We start from the raw sequence: 20,482 nt of genomic DNA, 5'->3' as shown, positions 1-20,482 counted from the left end.
GGAATTTTCACTTCTAGTAGCGTTCTAACTGTATCATCTACTTTGACTGTGAATGGCTAGGAATATATTTAAAAGTGGCATGGCAAAAACTGTATTTGATAGAAGGATGAAAAAGAGAAAGAGAAGATGACAAATGGTTATTCTAGAGCTCTGCAGGCAAAGATTGAGCTGAAACCTCTTACTATGCTTTTTCTAGACATCTTTTTCATTTGTCTGTCTTTGCTTTGAACTGGAGCAGTTAATCCAGTGGAAACCAGAGGACCTGCTGACTATCCAGCATCTCTGTGATAGGGAGACAGACAAACCAATCACTGCAAGAGGCCTCCTCTTTAACATTTGCAAAATTCCCAGATGCATTCAAATACAAATGTTTAACCATTATTTATTTTCAAAGATCAAAAGGCTAGTGAGACCACAAGCTGATCAATATAATGAAAATGGGTTTGGAAGAAATTAGTCCACCAAGAGATCTTGGCATTGCAAAATTTGCACTTTCATTAGTAGTGGTATCCAGCAGTACTCAACAGTGCAGACAGACTTTACTGTTCGGTGGGCCTGAATCCAGAAAGGCAATTACACAGGTGATTAATCCATAACTGATCTGCTGTATGGGCAACTCTCCCCTTCAACAGTTGCAAACTGGAGGTTGCTAGCAAACTACCTGCCCTTGAGTGCTAAATCAAACAAGTGAGCAAAAATGCTTATTTGACAGGGGAAAACACCTTACTGGAAAATATAACCCTTTTTACAATTGTCAAGGGAAATGCACTGCAAAGCAGTAGATCATTGCCTTGCACATATCCCTATTTGACTGCTTGAAAGCCTTTTTGCCATAGATGACTATTCATTTATTTCAATCTGTGGCTAGAAATCAATTGCCTTTCTGAGGTAAAATATTCTTCTCCTTTTTTTGAAATATAAGCCTGGGCCAAAGTTAACATCAAATGCAGTGCAGCTAGGTTTATGGACCCTGTGCTCCCTCTTCTTCCAGGCAGTTCACTAAAAAGTGTCTGGCCATCGTTGCAGTGAGCTCATGTCCCATGAAACAAGTTATCCCAAGAGAATCTTGGCAAGGTCAAATTGGGCCCTGCACCCCCTCCCCATCCCCACAAAAAAGAAGCTTCTCACCTGTCCCTGCAATTGCATGTCTAGGGGATCAGCAAATATTCACCAGAAACAAAGCAATCTGATGGAAGATGCTAATGAAGACTTGTGACTCTTCAAAAACTCAAACTATCTCATGGTCCACAATTCAACTGCAAGAGAATACCTGTGTCAGGATAATGTTGACAGTGATCCAGAATGGCTATGGAGCCCACTTTGAACATCCGCTGATGACTCATGTTAAAATAGATTTGCAGTTATAAAATCGAATACATTCAGTCTGGAGATTAGTTAGCTAAGGGCCAAACCTGATAACAATTTTTTACAAAATTAATTCTAGATTTCATAGGATTACTCATTCTATGGTTATAATTATTGTCTGTTGTATCATTGTACAGTGGGGTCTCTACTTAAGAACGTCCCTACTTAAGAACAATCCAACTTAAGAACAGCTCCATTTGCTAAATTTTGCTTCTACTTGAGAACAGAAATCCAAGATAAGAACAGGAAAAAAAACCTTTCCTGCTCTTTTTTTAACCGTAGGTCATCTTAGGTTAAAAAAAATTCTCCCCCTAGTGGTAGAGTACGTATTAACCAGCTTTGCATTAGTTCCTATGGGAACTAATGCTTCAATGTACGAACGCACCTCTACATAACAAAAAAACAGCCAGAACGGATTAATTGGTTTTCAGGCCATTCCTATGGGAAATTTTGCTTCAACTTAAGAACGTTTCAACTTAAGAACACCATTCCAAAACGGATTAAGTTCTTAAGTAGAGGTTCCACTGTACTGTCTTAGAATGGTTTGTTGTTGTTATTGTGGGGTAGTATAACTTTTAATCTTACCACCCTGTATAGCCCTTGCATTAATGGGGCAGTACATAATTTAATTAGTAGTAAAAATTGGCTTCTCCCAACATTTGCAACTTCTCTCTGAAAATAGTGGGAGAGTTTTCACACACATCTTAAACTGGCATTTTTAAGGGAAGTTGCAAGGGAAGTTGACTTTACACATGCAGTTAATGTATCATCTAGTATAGTATAATAACTGGGTTGTTAAAAATCAAAATTGGTTAAGTGTCGTCCCAGCAAAAGCTTCCACGAGCATCAAACAGCTAATCCATTAATAAAGCATGTGAAAAACAATAAGAAAAAATGACTTAATAGTATGTGTATGTGTGGCTCGCATTAAAAGGTTAGGAAGGGAGGGACAGCTTTATAACCTTAATGCTACAATCAGAGTTTAGAACATATTTTTAAGAATAAATGTAACAACACGATAAAGCCATTTGCAACTGAGCAATGGTAATGGTACCCACTAATAGCAGGTCCTGGAGCCTCATCCTATCACCACTACTCAGTTATTGATGGCTTCAGCAGTTCATTACATTCATTCATTCTTCAAGGTCAGCCAGGAACTTTTGGAGTGAAATGCGGATTTTTCACTCCGAATTAAATGCATGGCTTGCTTTCCATTCTGGAGCAAACACACAGCTGCATTCCATGATCTAGGAGACATCAACTATCTTTTTTCAATTCTCAAGGGTATGCATGAAGTCCAGATGTTTGCTGATCTGCAATCCTCCCTTATACTTTCTCTGAATAAAGGGACAGATTGCCATGTGTTGAAGCAAAACATGCTACAGAAATTTCAACACCAGTACGTGGAGAGGACTGACTGCCGCAATTCAAAACTTATTATTTGAGTGTGGGCTTCCTATAAGAATACACTTAATTGCTTGTGATTTAAGGGGGAAGAAGTCAATCATCCTTTTCTTTAAAACCCACCTCAGAAAGACTTGCAGCTTCTATGACTCATTTTAATAGGAGGGATTCTCATTATTGGCTCAATGATTTTACTCTTTCAATCCATCATTGTACAAAGATAAATATTGAGACACTGTAAATTAGAGACAAGATAAGACTAGGAACACGTTTAACAAGAGAATGATGTGAAGGCAAACAACTCTGGGAACACATGGCAGAGGCCACATTTCAACAGAGCAAAAGCTATCAGTGCCCTCTAAATTTTGTATAGACACTGTTGCACTTACACAGAACTAATACTTACAGATTTTATTATATTAAGCACTCTATAAATATCAACAATAAAAGTAACAGCATTCACCAACTTTTAAAAGACATTTAGTAAATCACATCTTGAGCGCTCGAAACAGGTAACTGGGATAGCATAGTACTCAGAAATTAAAATACTTTCATTTAATACTTTCAGCCTCCATTTTTAAAGTATCTGTTTATAAATTATGTTTTCAGGTGTGCACCTATCTAGGAGATGCACCCCCCCATGAATGAATGAATGAATGAATGAATGAATGAATGAATGAATGAATGAACAAACGAATGAATGAAGCAGAAGTGAATTTGCAAACACAGGTAACTTATAAGCAACCCGACAGGCATGCAGAATAGACTATATGACGTGAACCAGGCCTAGAAGGAAAATTAGAAATTAATTTGAGAATGGAGAATTTGGGGTCACATGGGGTAAGGGGTAGCATGGCTCTTTCAATTATATCTGAAAGTTTACTAGCAGCTAATATGAATTTTGCACATGCTTTATTCTAGAAACATTCACCCCTAAAATGACAGAGGTATATGTTAACATAATCCACAGCCTTTAGATGTGAGTTCTGGTAAAGGCACATTAACTATAGCAAGATTTTCTATTACAAAGGCATGAAGACAGTTGTCTTCTCTTAATGAATAGTGAAGCCTTCTTTTTAGATGGTGCAGTGGCCAGAGGACTGGAAAAGATCAGTCTACATACCAATCCCAAAGAAGGGCAGTGCCAAAGAATGCTCCAACAATCATACAATTGCGCTCATTTCCCATGCTAGCAAGGTTATGCTCAAAATCCTACAAGGTAGAATTCAGCAGTACTGTATGTGGACCGAGAACTCCCAGAAGTGCAAGCTGGATTCCGAAGGGGCAGAGGAACTCGAGACCAAATTGCCAACATGCGCTGGATTATGGAGAAAGCCAGAGAGTTCCAGAAAAACATCTACTTCTGCTTCATTGACTATGCAAAAGCCTTTGACTGTGTCGACCACAACAAATTATGGCAAGTCCTTAAAGAAATGGGAGTGCCTGACCACCTTATCTATCTCCTGAGAAACCTATACGTGGGACAGGAAGCAACAGTTAGAACTGGATACGAAAACACTAATTGGTTCAAAATTGGGAAAGGAGTACGACAAGGCTGTATATTGTCCCCCTGCTTATTTAACTTATATGCAGAATACATCATGTGAAAGGCAGGACTGGAGGAATCCCAAGCCGGAATTAAGATTGCCGGAGGAAATATCAACAACCTCAGATATGCAGATGATACCACTCTGATGGCAGAAAGTGAGGAGGAATTAAGGAGCCTTGCAATGAGGGTGAAAGAGGAGAGCACAAAAAATGGTCTGAAGCTCAACATCAAAAAAACTAAGATCATGGCCACTGGTCCCATCACCTCCTGGTAAATAGAAGGGGAAGATATGGAGGTAGTGACAGATTTTACCTTCTTGAGCTCCATGATCACTGCAGATGGTGACAGCAGCCACGAAATTAAAAGACGCCTGCTTCTTGGGAGGAAAGCAATGACAAACCTTGACAGCATCTTGAAAAGCAGAGACATCACCTTGCCAACAAAAGTCTGAATAGTCAAAGCTATGGTTTTTCTGGTAGTGATGTATGGAAGTGAGAGCTGGACCATAAGGAAGGCTGACCGCTGAAGAATTGATGCTTTTGAATTGTGGTGCTGGAGGAAACTCTTGAGAGTCCCCTGGACTGCAAGGAGAACAAACCTATCCATTCTAAAGGACATCAATCCTGAGTGCTCACTGGAAGGACAGATCCTAAAGCTGAGGCTCCAGTACTTTGGCCATCTCATGAGAAGAGAAGACTCCCTGGAAAAGACCCTGATGTTAGGAAAGTGTGAGGGCAAGAGGAGAAGGGGACGATGAGATGGTTGGACATCTCGAAGTGACCAACATGAATGTGGCCCAGCTCCGGGAGGCAGTGGAAGACAGGAGGGCCTGGCGTGCTCTAGTCCATGGGGTCACGAAGAGTCGGACACGACTAAACGACTAAACAACAACAACAACAACAAGAATAGCCCTCACGGCTACCTGTAATTCCTGGTGAAAAGTGGAGCCAAGAATCTATGAGTACTAACTTGAATGATAAGTGTAAATGCTGACTTCATACTTTGGCTAGCAGTTCCCAAACACTGTGTTCCTAATGAAGCATAATTATCTTTTATTTAGTCTTCATCCTGTAGTCTTGAAAGATTGATCCAAAAGCTTTTATACACTTAGTTTATGCTCCATAAATGCCAATTTTAGTTCTCCATAAGCTAGGTTGGATACTTTTAGACCCTTGCCCTCATTTTAAAAGCTTGGCAACTACCATATTGTGGGATATATTCTTAGTAATTGGGAAACATTCAAAAGCTAAAGCACAATTAGAAATAAACAAGTAGGGGAAAAAACATTTTGTACAGCATCTAACATATTTCTGGAGTTGAAAAGTAGAAATCATGCTGGCATTTGCCAGGACACAAAAGGGAACTAGGTATGCATACCATTGATGTTTATGAGTTTGGGGTGCTTTTTGTTATTTTAGGATCAGCTCAGCATCTCAGTACTGATTGCTTCATATTCTGCCTGTTTGGTATAGAGGCATTTGGGCACACTCTATTGCCTTTTTCTTTCTTTCTTTCTTTCTTTCTTTCTTTCTTTCTTTCTTTTTTGCAAATCATTCCTTTAGTTAAGTTATTTTGAAAGCATGCCCAGAATTCTTCCGGCCTAGAGACCCATAAATTATAAATAGCTATTACCTACATTTCTGTTTAGTTTGAAATGCTAGCAGAATGTATAATACATTGATGCATAGCCAATGTGTGACCAAAAGCAGAAAAATGACTAATGTAAAGCTAACAAGATATCATCTTGCTGAAAGGTCTGGAATGCTGTGGAAAATATAGAGGCACAAGTTTCACAAGCCCCTATTGGCCAGCATCTCTAACAACAGTGATCATTAATTACTCTTCCCTATCATATATACCCATGTGTTTTGTGCAGAGCATGGAAAAGTCATAGGGAGTTGGGGAACTGTGGGTGTTGTTGTCAAATAAGCAACTTTTCCATCTATGCTTCTAATGCACTATATATTTGTTGTTTTTTCTTTCCTTCAAATACTTATTTACAGCTTATCACTTCCATTAAATAACTGGCACTGGTATTCATACAGCTCTTTAAAATATATAAAAAAATCTCTGGTATATGTCAGTCAGGCTGCCTTCTTTGCTACTCCCACCCACACTCTTCTCCTTTTTAATGTTTAGTTCTAGGTTTTACGTTCTTCATCTTTAGCATGGAAGAGAGGAGGCACATAACCTCTTTCATTTGTTTTATACTGCAATGTATTTAATTCCATCATCTTCATTCCAAAAAAGCTGGTGCCTTACATGGAGGAAGGTCCTTTGTCTATCTAGCTTAGTGTCATGTAAACTGATCACCAATAGCTATCTAAGATTTCAAGCCCAAGTCTTTCCAAGGCTTACTGGGACCTTGCAGAGACTGAACTTGACAACTTGTCTCCTACCAATGAACAACTGTGCTTTCCCATGATTTTCTGTGTTCCTTCTTGAATAACACTACCATTTCATTCCAACCACTCCATGTGTGTCAGGGCAGGAGGACAAGGCATGTCACTCTGCACTTGGCTTAGTCAACTGCCATATTTTCTACTCTCAGGAAGACTTGCAATAAGCTACGAACCCCAGACATGCCAGGTATAGATCTTTTCAATTTCATCCTGACTAAAGCAACTTAAAGGTTAAGAGCTCATGACTAATGTTTGTTTCATGGCAGTTATGTGCAGGTCTGATCCTACATTAGGTAGAGTGAGACTCATGCCTCTGGTCAGAACTCCCCTCTCCTCGCCATCATTCCACCCTCTGAGGCAAGTGCCAAACCAGTCTCTTTCAGTGTATGCTACTGGGGTGGTGGGGACCCCATCTTCTTCTTTGCTAAAGAGGAGTAATATATCTTAAGTCAGCCCTGGTGAGGGCCAGGTGTACACTACATACTGTATTACCTGTCATTGCATCTGGAATCACATTAGTGATTAGTTTAGCCTTAGCTGGGGATAAACTCAATTGAATTGCACCAGATTTACTCCCAAATATATCCCATCAGCCAGACTGGCCCTACACACTGGACAGTTGCCACCAGTCAGGGTGGATATACTGCACCAGATGGACCAAATGCCGGATTCAGTACAACACAGCTCTTCATAATCTTATAGTAAAGGACAGTTCAGGACAGGCATTATATAGTGCATACAAGTGTAACCTGGATGTGCATCTGTGTATGTATATATGTTTGTATGTATGTGTAGGGAGCCATTCTGCATATAACAAAATGGACAATTACAAATTATTTAGACAAAAATAGCATTCAACCTAAATGTCTCTTGTAAGGTAGTCCTCAAAATGTGTTGCAACTTTAGAGTTAGTGGATATTATTGCATTTCCAAATCTCTGAAGTCACTGGGACTGCGCAGATGACTTAAATTGGGACTAAGATTGCTTTTTTATACATTAAAATGTATTTGCAAACCCAAGGCCCTGAAATTTTCTTGAGACCACAGTGTTCATTAAATGTGTTGTTCATCTGATATGCTAATCTACTACGTGGGTTTGAATACTAACATTCTGTTCCTAACAATATCACAGTCCAGATTATGGTCAGAGTTCAACACATATTGCAGAACTTCGTATTTGTTTCTTGTCCTATTGTATGGATTTTAAAAGGATTATGCCCAGTTTCAGTCTGGGTGATCCTTTCAAAAGAACCAGACCAGTTGTTCACATCTTAAATGTTAAATGTGAGCTGCTCTCTGCTCTGCCTCAGTTAGCTGTGTGTTGAGATGAAGGATGTGACTAAAGATTGTTTTAAAATATATTGGCTCAAAATCAAGGCATTCTTATTCACTTCTTTCCATCACAAGCTTCTGGTTTAAGAGAAATTCGCCAAACCCATGGCTTTATTTATAGGTTAGCAATCCTACTAAATAGGAAGTGCATTCTCATATTGTTGGCAATGCTGACATTCATGTGGCATACACCACCCAATCAGAGAAGAGCCCTGAACAAATTTACTCTAGCAAACCTGAGATAACCTTGGTTTTGGTTAAAAATACCTCTACTGGCATTTTAATTGCACAGGATAATAAAAAGTAGTCAGTAGTCCCAAGTTCTATTTATGTTCTTTGGAAGACTCCCAAGGTGGAATTGTGGATGATTTTAGGATCATTATTTCAAGCAATGCAAACCAACACAACACTACAGTTTTGAAAACAGAGGCTATATCTAACCCAATAAGCTTTTTTCAATTCCTATCTTCCCATTACCATTCAATCTGTTACAAATAACTCTTGAACTGACATCTTTCTGTTAGCAATCAGAAGCAGCTTGATTTTATAATAACTGGAGGAAAACTTGGAAACAACTTCATTCTTCTTTTGTAGCAAGTTTGCTATTTTTAGATGCAACAGGAAAATGCAAAAGCATAAACTCCCAATTTGACAACGACTGTGTTCTCTGGCAAACCGAACCAAAGGATCATCGTCGTATCGGTTTTTAACATGGCGACAAGGAAACACACATGGGCCTCTGTTCCTCATTTTAAAAAATGGTAAACAAAGAACTTTTGATATTTAGGAGAGAGAGAGAGAGAATGCTCTAAAATAGAACCATTGTTGAATGATGTCACTGTGGCAGACGTTTCACCCTCACAATGACCTCTCATCTTCCTTTCTGCCCTACAGCAAATGACTCTTCTTACTGCTCCAAATTTAAGACATAAAGAATGCACATCTGCAGTAAGGTCTATATTCTAATTTTCCACAAAAGGAACCCAGCTTCTTGATACAATTACACTTTTATCTGTTCATGTAATTTCTCAATACTCCTCTTCTACAAGAAGCCATTTGGGATTTTTCTTTTACCCACTTTTCCAGTCAAACAGTTTTTAAATTTTAGAATGGCAACTTGTCTCATTTTCCAGGGATTTTGCTGAGTTTTGAGCCAACTGTGTTTCTAGTCAGCAAAATGGGTGATATTTATGCCAGATTTTTATTTAGATGAGCCATTATTTCATTTTGTGAAAGAGTTTTGCCAAAACTGTCCTCATTGTTAATTGCTGTCCTGCGCCCTCCCAGGAGTGAAGCTGGCTGGGATGTTATTGTGTGTAATGGGAAACACAGAGACTGCTATGTTTTTACAAACCAGCAGAGGACACCCATCAGCAGGTCAGTGAAAGTTCCATTTCAACCTTATTGCTCTGGTTCTTTTCAGTTTCTTTAACATAAAAAGACAAACATCCTTGCCCATGCTTTGAAAAAATAATATCAAAGCAAAACAGAATGTTGTTAAGCAGGGTTCCAGAATAAAAAAAAAACAATTATGTTCTTACTTTTACAGTGGGAGGCACTAGCAATAAAGACTGTACATTCCTATGACCTGCAATCTTTATCCATGTGTGACTGTAAATGTGTTCATTTTCATTGTAGCACAGCTATCCTCTTTGATGCACAACATTTCCTTCCTGTGAGAAGGTCTGAATGCTGTCAGATTCCATGCAACCTCACCATACCTCAGAATGATCCCTTCCAAAAGAGAGGTTACCTACCTGTAACCATGGTTCTTCTAGTGGTCCTCTGTGAATCCACACAATTGGGTTGTTCTGCGCCTGCGCAGGACCTCTTGGAAGTTTCTAGAGCTTAAAGATAATTGATTAGTGGGACCTTTCCCCATGGAGCGCATGCTCCACCCACCCAAAGTCCCCTCAGTTCCTGAAAGAGTCCGCTGCTGTCAAAGATCTATTTAAAAAGGCAATGTGATGGACAGAGGGGAGGATGGGTGGGATGTGCGGATTTACAGAGGACCACTAGAAGAACCATGGTTACAGGCAGGTAACCTCTCTTTCTTCTTCGTGGTCTCTGTGAATGTACACAGTTGGGTGACTGGCAAGCTCACTTATCGGATGGTGGGACATCACGATAGAAGAGAAGTCAAAACAGCTCTGCCAAAAGCAGCATCATTTTTCGCCTGGATATCAAGGCGATAATGTCTCATGAAGGTCAATGGATTAGACCATGTAGCTGCACGGCAGATGTGAGAAAGCTGAACTCCACAGTGAAGTGCAGTAGAGGTGGACAGCGCTCTACTGGAGTGGACCTTCGAATGTTCAGGTGGCGTTTTGCCTGTCAATTCATATGCCCGTGAGATAGTTTGAATAATCCATCAAGAGATAGTTTGAGGTGAAGCTGGAGCACCTTTATGAGGGCCATGGAAACATAGAAAAAGTCGTGGTGATTTTCTAAATGATTTGGTCTTATCAATGCAGAAGGACAGAAAACGTCTTACATCAAGCATGTGGAGTGTGCACTCGAGTAGTATAGAAGGAGTAGATAATATCAATGGTTGATTAAGATGAACTTCAGAGACAACTTTAGGTAAAAACGATACATCAAGATAGAGGATAACTTTATCTGGGTGAAATTGGAGGAAAGGTGGGTCAGATCTGAGGGCAGCAAGTTCACTAGCATGTTTAGCAGATGTTATTGCTATGAGGAACAATGTCTTCAGAGAAAGTAATTTAAAATTGGCAGTAGCCATTGGTTCAAAGGGTGTTCAAGTAAGCGTATTGAGGACAAGTTGCAAGGACCACTGTGGAAGAGGATGTTGATGTGGTGGGCGAATATTGTGGAGTCCCTTGAAGAATTTTTTCAAAGTTGGGTGGGAAAAAGGCTTAGCAGAATCGAAATGAAGCAGCTGGTGCGCCACAATAGGAGAGATATAAACCTTCAGGGTAGAATGAGATAGTCCAAGATGAAAAAAATGAAGGACAAAGGTAAGTACAGTGCTCAAAGAAACAGGGATCACAGGTAAGTTGTGAGAGCTGGCAAAGGATAGGGAAACCTATTTATTTCAATATAGAAGTTGGGTTGAAGGTTTTCAAGCTCAATCAAGTACAGTGGTGCCTCACATAACAACGCATTGCGACGATGTTTTTGCGATTGCTTTCGCAATTGCATAACAATGTTTTCTATGGGGGAAAATCACTTTGCGATGATCGGTAAGCTGTTTCGCTTACTGATTTTTGCATAATTATGTTTTTCCCCAGCTGATTGGTGGTTCCAAAATGGCTGCTGGGTAAAACAGGGATGGATTCCTCGCTTACCAGGTGCCCAAAATGGCTGCCATATGGAGGATTTTCGCTTGAAAGGTATGTTTTAAGCCCATAGGAACACACTGAAGGGGTTTCAATGCATTTCTATGGGCTTTTTAAATCTGCATAGCGACAAATCCATATAGCGACGATTTTTGCTGCATGGATTATCGTCACTATGCAGGGCACCACTGTATGTCTCTTATGGCAGGAGTATTCTCCATGCTATCAGGTTCAGAGAGTCTATGTCTGGATGGTAAACTTCTCCTGGGTGAGAAGATTGGGTAGCGAGGAGAGATGGAAGACGTCTGTCGACATCGACCTTAGATAGGTGAACCATGGTTGTCGTGGTCACCACGGGGCGAGAAGTATAGCATTCAAGTGAAATTAATGAAGCCAAAGGACGGTGCATTGAATGAGTGGTATCAGAGGGAAGAGGTAGGGGAATTCATTGTTCCAATCTATCATAAAGGCATCTCCGAGTGAGTTCTTCCTGGTACTGGCATGGCAGCAATATCAGTGACACTTGGCATTGGTCTCGGAGGTGAAGACATTGATGGATGGGACACCCCACCGGTGACAGAGGAGATCAAAAACTTTGTCATCCAATGACTACTCGTGTGTTCACGTGCTGAGGCGACAGATGGTCTGCGAGTAGATTATCATCTGTGGAAACGTGTACTGCTACTGAGAAAATGTGGTGTAGGTAACACCACTCCCAGAGCTCGACAGCCAGGTATAGTAATGAGAGGGAGTGCATGCCTCCCTGTTTGTTCACATAATAAAGGGCTGTTGTATTGTCTGTATCTAGTTGTACAGCTTGCCCTGCAATGATTGGCAAAAAGGTGTGAAAGGCCTTGATGATTGCTAAAAGTTTGAGATGGTTTATGTGTAATAACTGTTCTTGTCTTGTCCAGAGACCATGGATTCTGTGATGTCGACAATGTGTCCCCCAGCCCAACAGGCTGGCATCAGCGGTGACTTATATTGTGAGCTGAAGTGGTAGAAAAGGTCTTCTGATGAGTAGATGTGAAAGAAACATCCACCAGGCGAGCTGATGGGCAAGCTCATAAGTTACTGTGAGACGTTTGGATGGGTCTGTCATGGGATTGAAGAGTGACAGATACCATGACTGGAGGGACCTCATTTTCAGCCAAGCATGATGGATAACAGCAGTTGTGGAAGCCATGAGCCCGAGAAGGTGTTGGGTTTGATATGCTGATACCAAGGCTAGAGGTCGAAAAGGTTGTATTGCTCTTATTAGTTTGATGATCCTCTCCTGAGGGAGAAAAGCTCTGGCTTGCAGGGAATCGAAATATGCTCCGATATAAGTCGCGGTCTGTGATGGTTCGAGATGGGATTTTGCAAGTTTCACCTTGAGTCCAAGGTCTCGAAGAGTATTGAGAGTTAATTGGGTGGCTCTGATGGCTTCATGATAGGAAGTGGCAACTATTAGCCAGTCGTCGAAATAAGGAAATATGGTGATACCTTGAAGACAGAGGTAGCCAGTGACTGGTGTCATGCATTTGGAAGATCCTCGGTGCTGTAGAGAGACCGAATGGGAGGGAACAGAATTGGTATGAGACATTGTTGAATCGGAATCAGAGGAATGTGGTGATGCGGATGAATGGAGATGTGAAAGTACGCGTCATGAAGGTTGATGACAACAAACCAATCCCCCTGTGAAAGGAGAGGGATAATATTATCAAGCGTCAACATTCTGAAGCGTTTAGGTTGAATAAACTTATTGAGATTTCGAAGGTCAAGAATAGGGCGGAGTCCTCTGTCTTTTTTCGGTATTGTAAAATATCTCGAATTAAATCCTTTGTGGAGGGTAGAAGGAGGGACTATGTATATAGGTTGTTTTTGGAGGAGAAGGGAAATTTATTGTCAAAGAGCCAAGGAATACGGATGGTCCTAATGGTGCCAGAAGGTGGAGTACGTTTAAATTCAATAAAATAACCATTTTGGATAATAGAAAGAATCCAATGGTCGTTAGTAATTCAATGCCAGGAGTTGAGGAAAGGATGTAATCTAGTTTGAAAAGAAGATGAAAAGAGTCTATGAATATTGCTTACTCTTTTCTTGTGGGTATCGAAAGGGTTGCCAATGTGTCTGTTGTTGTTGAGGATGGGAGGTAGGTGTCGAGGATGTCGACGGGCCGGAGTATGATTGATCAGAGACTGGTGGCTTGTACGGTCGGTATGGATGTTGGTAGGACTGAAAGGGCTGTTGGAAGAATGGTTGTCTGGGAAACTGAGGGCGCTGTTGGGTGGAATATAGACATGCAGTTTTTCGAAGTTTATGAAGATTATCCATCACTTCATCAGTTTTTGCATTGAAGAGACCAGCTCCATTGAATGGAAGGTCTTCAATTCATGATCTGGCATTGTCAGAGTTACCCGCCGATCTCAGCCAAGCATGGCATCTCAAGGCGATGGAGGTTGACATAGCCTTAGATGTGGTGTCTGCAGTATGATGTGAAGGAATTCTCTGCTGCTTCGCTAGGGTTGTGGCCTTGGCATGGATATTTAGAGCTTCCATTTTGGAAGCGTCAGACATGGCTTAAAGAATGGGTAGAATCTTACTCCACAACTGTATCGGGACCATGGGCCTTATAATAATTCTCGATGCATCTTGAAATTTGCAATGATGAAGAGGGTTTATCCCACAATTCTATAACCAACTCGAGCATTGCGGGAATGAATGAGAGGCTAAGAGGGGTGTCTTGTCTTGATTTAGATCATCAAAGACCAAGTCCTTTTTCTGAGGTGGTGATTCTTCAACATCTAGTTCCAGGTATTTTGCCTTTCTTGTGACAAGTTGGGAGAAGGACATGAAATCCAAGCTGACTTCGAATGGTCCTTCTGACGAGGGGAAGGAGTCGTAAGGCTTGAAACTGGCTGAGGGGTTTCTTGATGTTCCGGATGTGGAGATGTTACTGGATCCATGGGAGTCAGATTAAGAGATTTTTCCCAGATGTACAAACAAAGTCTTTGTAGTTAGAGTTTAAGAGCGGGTTTAGTAAGTTTTTTACACTCAGGGCAGGAGTGTGTTTGATGTTGCTCTCCAAGGCAAAAGAGGCAACAGCAGTGACTGTCGGTGAGCGGGATCTTATTTGTGCAGAGCATGCACCACTTGAAAGGCCCTGGAGGGGCCATAAAAGGTAGGAAAAGGGGGAAGGGAGAGGTAGTTGGAGGGTGGCGGGGAGAGAAAACTGCAGGAAAAAGAAAAAATAGATTTGGATAATCTAAAGGGGAGAACATAGAATAAACAGGGGGAACGTCCAACAAAAGAGATGATTGGAGAAGAAAAATAAAGGAATGATCTCACAAAATATAATCGCTCAATCACTCTAACATTCCGAAATAGGTCCAACTGAAGCGGCAGCTAAAAGGAACTGAGGGGACTTTGGATGGGCAGAGCATGCACTCCACGGGTGAACGTCCCACTAATCAATTATCTTTATGCTCTAGAAACTTCCAAGAGGTCCTGCGCAGGTGCAGAACAACTCAATTGTGTGCATTCACAGAGACCAAAAAGAAGAAGCTCCGACATGGGAGTGACTAATGCAGTGAACACAGAAGTGTAAGTAATCCCTTGAATTCAAGTTGAGACTTGGGCCAATTTCTTTTTGTGACCCTGGAAGAATGTAACACTCTGCTCAAGCATGCTGCAATGTACAGTTTGTCACTGCACAAGCTTGTCAATGCCAACAGAGCTTATGCTTATGCCAACTTCAAAAAATCTCCACCACTTGAGCAACGGAGTGTTGCAGAATAGGGCATAACTCTGGGCTTGGTAACTTGACTAAAACCTGGCTTCTTTGGGTCCAGATTCACACAAAGCTGTTGCCGCTCAACTAAATGATTCCTACACATGTGTGATGGGAGAAAAATGGAGCAGACACAGAAATTACTTGCTAAAAAATTCTCAAGCACTTCCTACAATTCCTGATGTCCCTGTGCTAGGTACATCGCATGCTCGCCCATGAAAGTTTCTGTCAGAGTTAGAGATAGTAGAAAGTTACTTTTTGGTGCAACAATTTCCAGGCTAGTCATGATGACTGGAGTATTTCTGGGACCTGTAGTCTGAAAAATCTCCTCATCTCTGCTTTAGGGTTTGTGAAGGATATATTTTTTTGTTGTTGTGCCCAGTGAGACTCTGCAAGACTGCACATGTCTTTAAAACAAAACAAAATTAAAGAGGAGACCTTTCAGAGGTAAGAAAGTTGGGAACTTAAATATCGGAAAGGGTGCTTGTGAGCAAGAGTTTCAAAACACTTAGGGTTAACCTAACTCTACTCGCAATGATAGAACAGAGAGTTATTTTAAGACTGGCCTCATGCTAGCCCTCTGTTGTGGAGTCTGTAACCCTTTCAAAGCAGACATAAAACATTCTTCTGTTTACCTGCACTGGTGCCTGCACCCGTTGTGAGGTCCCCACCCATCAGGCCACCTAGGAGAAGACAAATAAAATAGTCAGATGGAGAGAGGAGACGAAAGAAACCACAACGGTCAAACAGAAATTATAGCCCTATTCCTCAAAGCAAGGCAAGCTGTAATGGAGACAGCACCAATGGTGTACTTATAATGATGGGGCTGTCTGAGGCACACACACTGACCCAGTTCCTTCTGCACCACCAGTTAGTGGCTTCAGTGGGCAACAGCTCAGAGCAAGCAGCATGGGCACTGAGTGCTCAGTATTTCAATCAAAGATTAAACTATTTTACTGTGACATATGCAAATCATGTAGACCTTGTTCATACTGCAAAGATTCATGACAAATAGGTACAGCCCTTCAGATGTTGTTGGGCTGTGCCTACTATAGCCCTCCTGGCCAGCACAGCCAATGGCAAAGAACGCTGAGAGTCACCGTCCAGCTATCTCAAGGGCTGCACTCTGCTCAACCCCATGTAATCCTCTTTAAAAGACTTCTTGGTATTATGCTTAAATATTCATGATAGGCTGCATCCCATGAACTCTGCAGCAAATGAATATTTCAAGCAAGGAAAATATGTGTCTTATAGCAGCAACAGGAACACAGCGCACCTGCCATTTATGTGCACTGCTTTACAGTGTCACAGCTTCCCTAAGGTTATGTCTGTATCTTTGGCTTTCTTAGCAGTCAGAAAAGCACACAGAACAGCTTGTGTTGACAAAGCTGCTGGCCAATGCAATGGCTTGCATCTCCAATTAAAACTTGAATTTAAAACCTTGAAATACAGAAGATGAGAAAGACCCTTTCTCTACGTAAGACTTTGGAGAATCGCTGTCTTCCGCAAAGATGACAGACATCATTTGCTTAAATTCCCTAGACGACAGTTTCATTTTCCCATTATTTCCCAAAGTTGAAAAAAATTATATTTTTGAACTACAATGTCCTATTTCCCCAGTTATTATGGCCAGTTACCATAATACTGGAGGATTCTGGAATCTGTAGTGCAAAAAAGTAACTCTGAACTCCTTTAAATTTTTGAAGCAGCTTTAAATGCAGTGCCAGAGCTTGATGTGATCAAAATGGAAGATAGGAGAAAAGGCTCAGCAGGTTTTTTAAAAATCCAACCCTATGTGTTCAAAATTCCAGCTGGTGCTATGATTATGCACTGTGAGACATCCACTCCAGGCAACAGTTTTTTTTTTTGGTGCGATGAAAGGGTAGCAAATTGTTAGTTATTTCATTTAATTTGCTATTATTGTATTCTGATAGTCAAGAAGGGGGAGTGGTGCCAAAAAAACTGGGTTACCTTTAGATACGGATTAGGTAGTTAAACAGGGATGGGTAAGGGGTGCTATTTGCTACTCTGTCTCAGGCAGCAATATGTCTTGGGTCAGCTCTGTCAAACTGTCTCTTGACTGCATAAACTTCCAACGCAGAACAGGCTCTAAGCATTGCAAATTGTTCTGATCACAACAAGTTGGAATTTCAAACTGCTTCAGTACCTTCAATGTGACTGAGATTGTGCAACCTGTATATCTAGCTCCCCATGGCAAATACATGTGTATCTTGAAGGAAAGTTAAGTGCTGTTTTCTGGAACACTTCTTTTGCATTGGGTCATGTGCCACAGCACCAAGAATCAAGATAAAAGCAAAGCTGTTGCTATGAATGGTGTCAGAAAAAAATAAACAAATTTAACCCAATGTTAATTGAATGCTTGAGAGGAATTGTGAAGGCCCTTCCCTTGACATCTTTGCAAGGTATTTAGATGTATTTTTGTGCAGCATTGTTGTTGTCAACAGTGAAGTCAAGGGTTTCCAATGTGCATATCTTCCTTGTGCTGGAGTCCTTGTTTGACTCTTCCAATTTCAGTGTGCTTAAGGAGAGCTCTTCAAGCAGACAGAGTGAAGGATCTTAATCCCTATTTATCCCACTTAGAGGTGATCCTGTACTTGGTGGAAGGCAGCACTTTGCTTAAAAGGTGAGACAATCCAGCCTTGAGATGGAACAATACATCACCATCAATAAAGCCTAATGACCCTACGCATTATCACAAAGGCTACGGCCAGCCACTTAACTGCAGATTCCAGTGACCTATTTTGTCAGCTAAGATAACCTCCTTCTGATTTTCAATTTCTTTCCTAGGTTTTTCTTGTATAAAAGATAATACAATGCATTTCTGAGACATGTCAAGTAGACCTAGATTCACATTCTGAAATGGTCTTGCTGAGTTTAACAGAGTAACATTGGAGCAAACACTCTGTGGACAATCTACTAGCCTTTTCTTTGCTGCTGTGGGGACAACTTACTTAAGAGTTCCCATTTAATTTAATGGTGTATATACAAAGGTTTCTAATAGTTCACACCCACTAACTCTTTTTATTTTTTAAAAAATCTGTTTGCATAGTATTCCCTTAATTTTATGCAGTGAGTGCTTGCAGACCATTCATACACATTGTGCAGGTATTCCAACCTTCTCTCCTTAATTGTGCTTTAAAATTTTTATTTTGTGGGGTTGAGTAAGAAAAAAAGAAGCAGTGGAGAACACGTAGGAAGATTACAAGGGAAGCCAACTAGTATTTGAGATGTTGCAAAGTGCCACAAATAAGGTTGGGCAACTGTATGACAAAAACACTTCATTTGGAAATCCCAGTTACGTATGGTTTTCTATAAATTATCTTTAGTTCTATTTAATTCCAGCTTTGGCTTGAAGATGTGGAAATGGGGAATGCTTACCTGTGTTACCTGCACTTGGTGGCCGGTGTGTCACTCCAGGAGACATGCTATTCCGCTGCAAGGAAGGGTGGGCCAGAGGCAAAAGGTTGGGGTTGCCCAGTGAGCTTACTGGGTTGCTGTAGACCAAACTGTTGTGGTTGGACACTGGGATCGAAACTGGCATCTCAAAGTTAGGTGGTGGAACAGCCTGTACAAGTGAAGTGGGGAGCAGGAAGGAAAACAAAAGGCAAAAATAGTATAGAGGAACAACAATCTCTATGTAGAATTGGTCTATATTTAGTTCAAATATTTTGTAACTACTGGTTAAAAAACTAAGAGAGCCAGGAACAAAAAAAGGCTGAAATTTGGTTGGTCAGTACAGTAATGGATCGTTCAGAGGGGTATTTGTCCTGCTGTTTGGTGCATTGTGAGGGCAGATTGGGTTTGCTCTTTTTTCCAGTGACCACATAATAAGTAGACTAATTTGCCCCCAGGGCACCCCAATGATACCTTTTTGGGCCCTTGTCAGGAAGTTCCACTTTTTTGGTGCAGACTGGGGCACTCTAGGCCTTTCCCGGTTCATGAAGTCGCTGGGAATGGCCTAAAGCTGAACCTGGCAGCCACCAATGCTCCTTCCAGTTGGAATTTCCAGTGTCATGAAGTGGCTTAATAAATGAGCCACTTCAGTACCATCAACGATAAACTGAATCACTTAGACGAAATTAGAAATTATTATTTTTCTTTGTGTGAAGTGCCGATTGAAACTGTGGCTGTAGGCAGTTTCTTGATCAGCAGTATACACAAGGCAAAGTTTTTTTTTAAATCTAAGCGATTTAGTGCATCAGCAGTGGCTAGCACAGGCAAAAATAATAATTTCACTTCTCCTGCCTCTTCACAGAGGAGCAGGAGAAATGTTCAATTGACAGCAGAAGGAGCCAGAGGATTGTTTGAGGTCAATATGACATTTGGACAGGATGATCACACCAAATGGCATTTTGCTCCTCCCCACTGCCCTCAAGTAACCCTGTTTAGACCACACAAGCCCACAGGAAAAGAGCTAGTGCAGATGTGCCTTAAGTGGCAATTAGAGTAGGCATTAAATCAGTGGGGATTTTACTTCTCTGTAGGTTCCACTGATTTAATGGGCCTACTCTAGTTGCAACTTACTATACTAAGCAACAGGGTGAAATCAAATATCCTCTTTACCAGGAAGACTTCTGATAGTGAAATAAAGTCTTTTTGAAATGGATAGTGACACATTATGTCTTCTCTCCTGCAACCTGTCACAATATCTACATTTCACTAGCCAGAGTGGTATTACAAACCAAAAAATAAAATAAAAAATCTAAAGGGAAGCGTGTTCTCTTGAAGAGTCTCTGCAGCTTGACTATGGCAATGAAAAATAAACAGACAATATTTTTTTGGGGGGGGATGGTGGTCAAATTTTATTCATCTCCATAGGTCTTTTGATAGAACACTGACTGACATGATGATTGTTGCATCTAAAATGACAATCATGGAGATATATATGTACAAAGAAGAAAACATTGGTTTGATTCTTAAAATCCACGAACAGAACCTAACCCACAAGATACTATTGCGTTTCAATGGCTTTTTTATTTTCGCTTTACGACATTTTCGTTCTACAGCGATTTCGCTGGAATGAATTAACGTCGTAATGCGAGGCACCACTGTACTACATTTGTCAGCCAATCAATGCAACACAATGCTGTCTTTTGCTGCAAACTGACAGAACATTTTGACTGAACTTACTTCTGGATTAACTGGGGCATTTAAACAGAACATAACAAATGCAGTGTCAGAGCTTCAGTATTTGAATACTAGCCCTGAACTATACTATAAGAATACCTTCTCTGTTGCTAATCCTAGACTTTGGAACTCACTTCCATAGGAGGTTAGGCTGGCTGTCCTTCCCACAGACAGGAAAACCTGTCTCTTCAAGAAGGTTTTCCCTGAG

At 40.9% G+C, this 20,482-nt stretch overlaps 1 protein-coding gene across 31 annotated transcripts in view; it reads right to left on the bottom strand.

The window, feature by feature from the left end:
• Positions 1 to 20,482, bottom strand: part of MEF2C (myocyte enhancer factor 2C) — a 229,420-nt gene that overhangs the window by 35,162 nt on the left and 173,776 nt on the right. For all 31 annotated transcript variants that reach the window (XM_072992555.2, XM_020783761.3, XM_072992554.2 and 28 more), the window contains 2 exons: positions 18,526 to 18,712; positions 15,762 to 15,809 (listed from right to left, as the gene is read on the bottom strand). In XM_072992555.2, the coding sequence (XP_072848656.1) occupies positions 15,762 to 15,809; positions 18,526 to 18,712 (235 nt within the window). The remainder of the gene's footprint in view (positions 1 to 15,761; positions 15,810 to 18,525; positions 18,713 to 20,482) is intronic.

Source organism: Pogona vitticeps, chromosome 2 (genome assembly GCF_051106095.1).
Source record: "Pogona vitticeps strain Pit_001003342236 chromosome 2, PviZW2.1, whole genome shotgun sequence".
Classification (NCBI taxonomy): Eukaryota; Metazoa; Chordata; class Lepidosauria; order Squamata; family Agamidae; genus Pogona; species Pogona vitticeps.
This window is presented reverse-complemented; position numbering and strand designations above follow the sequence as displayed.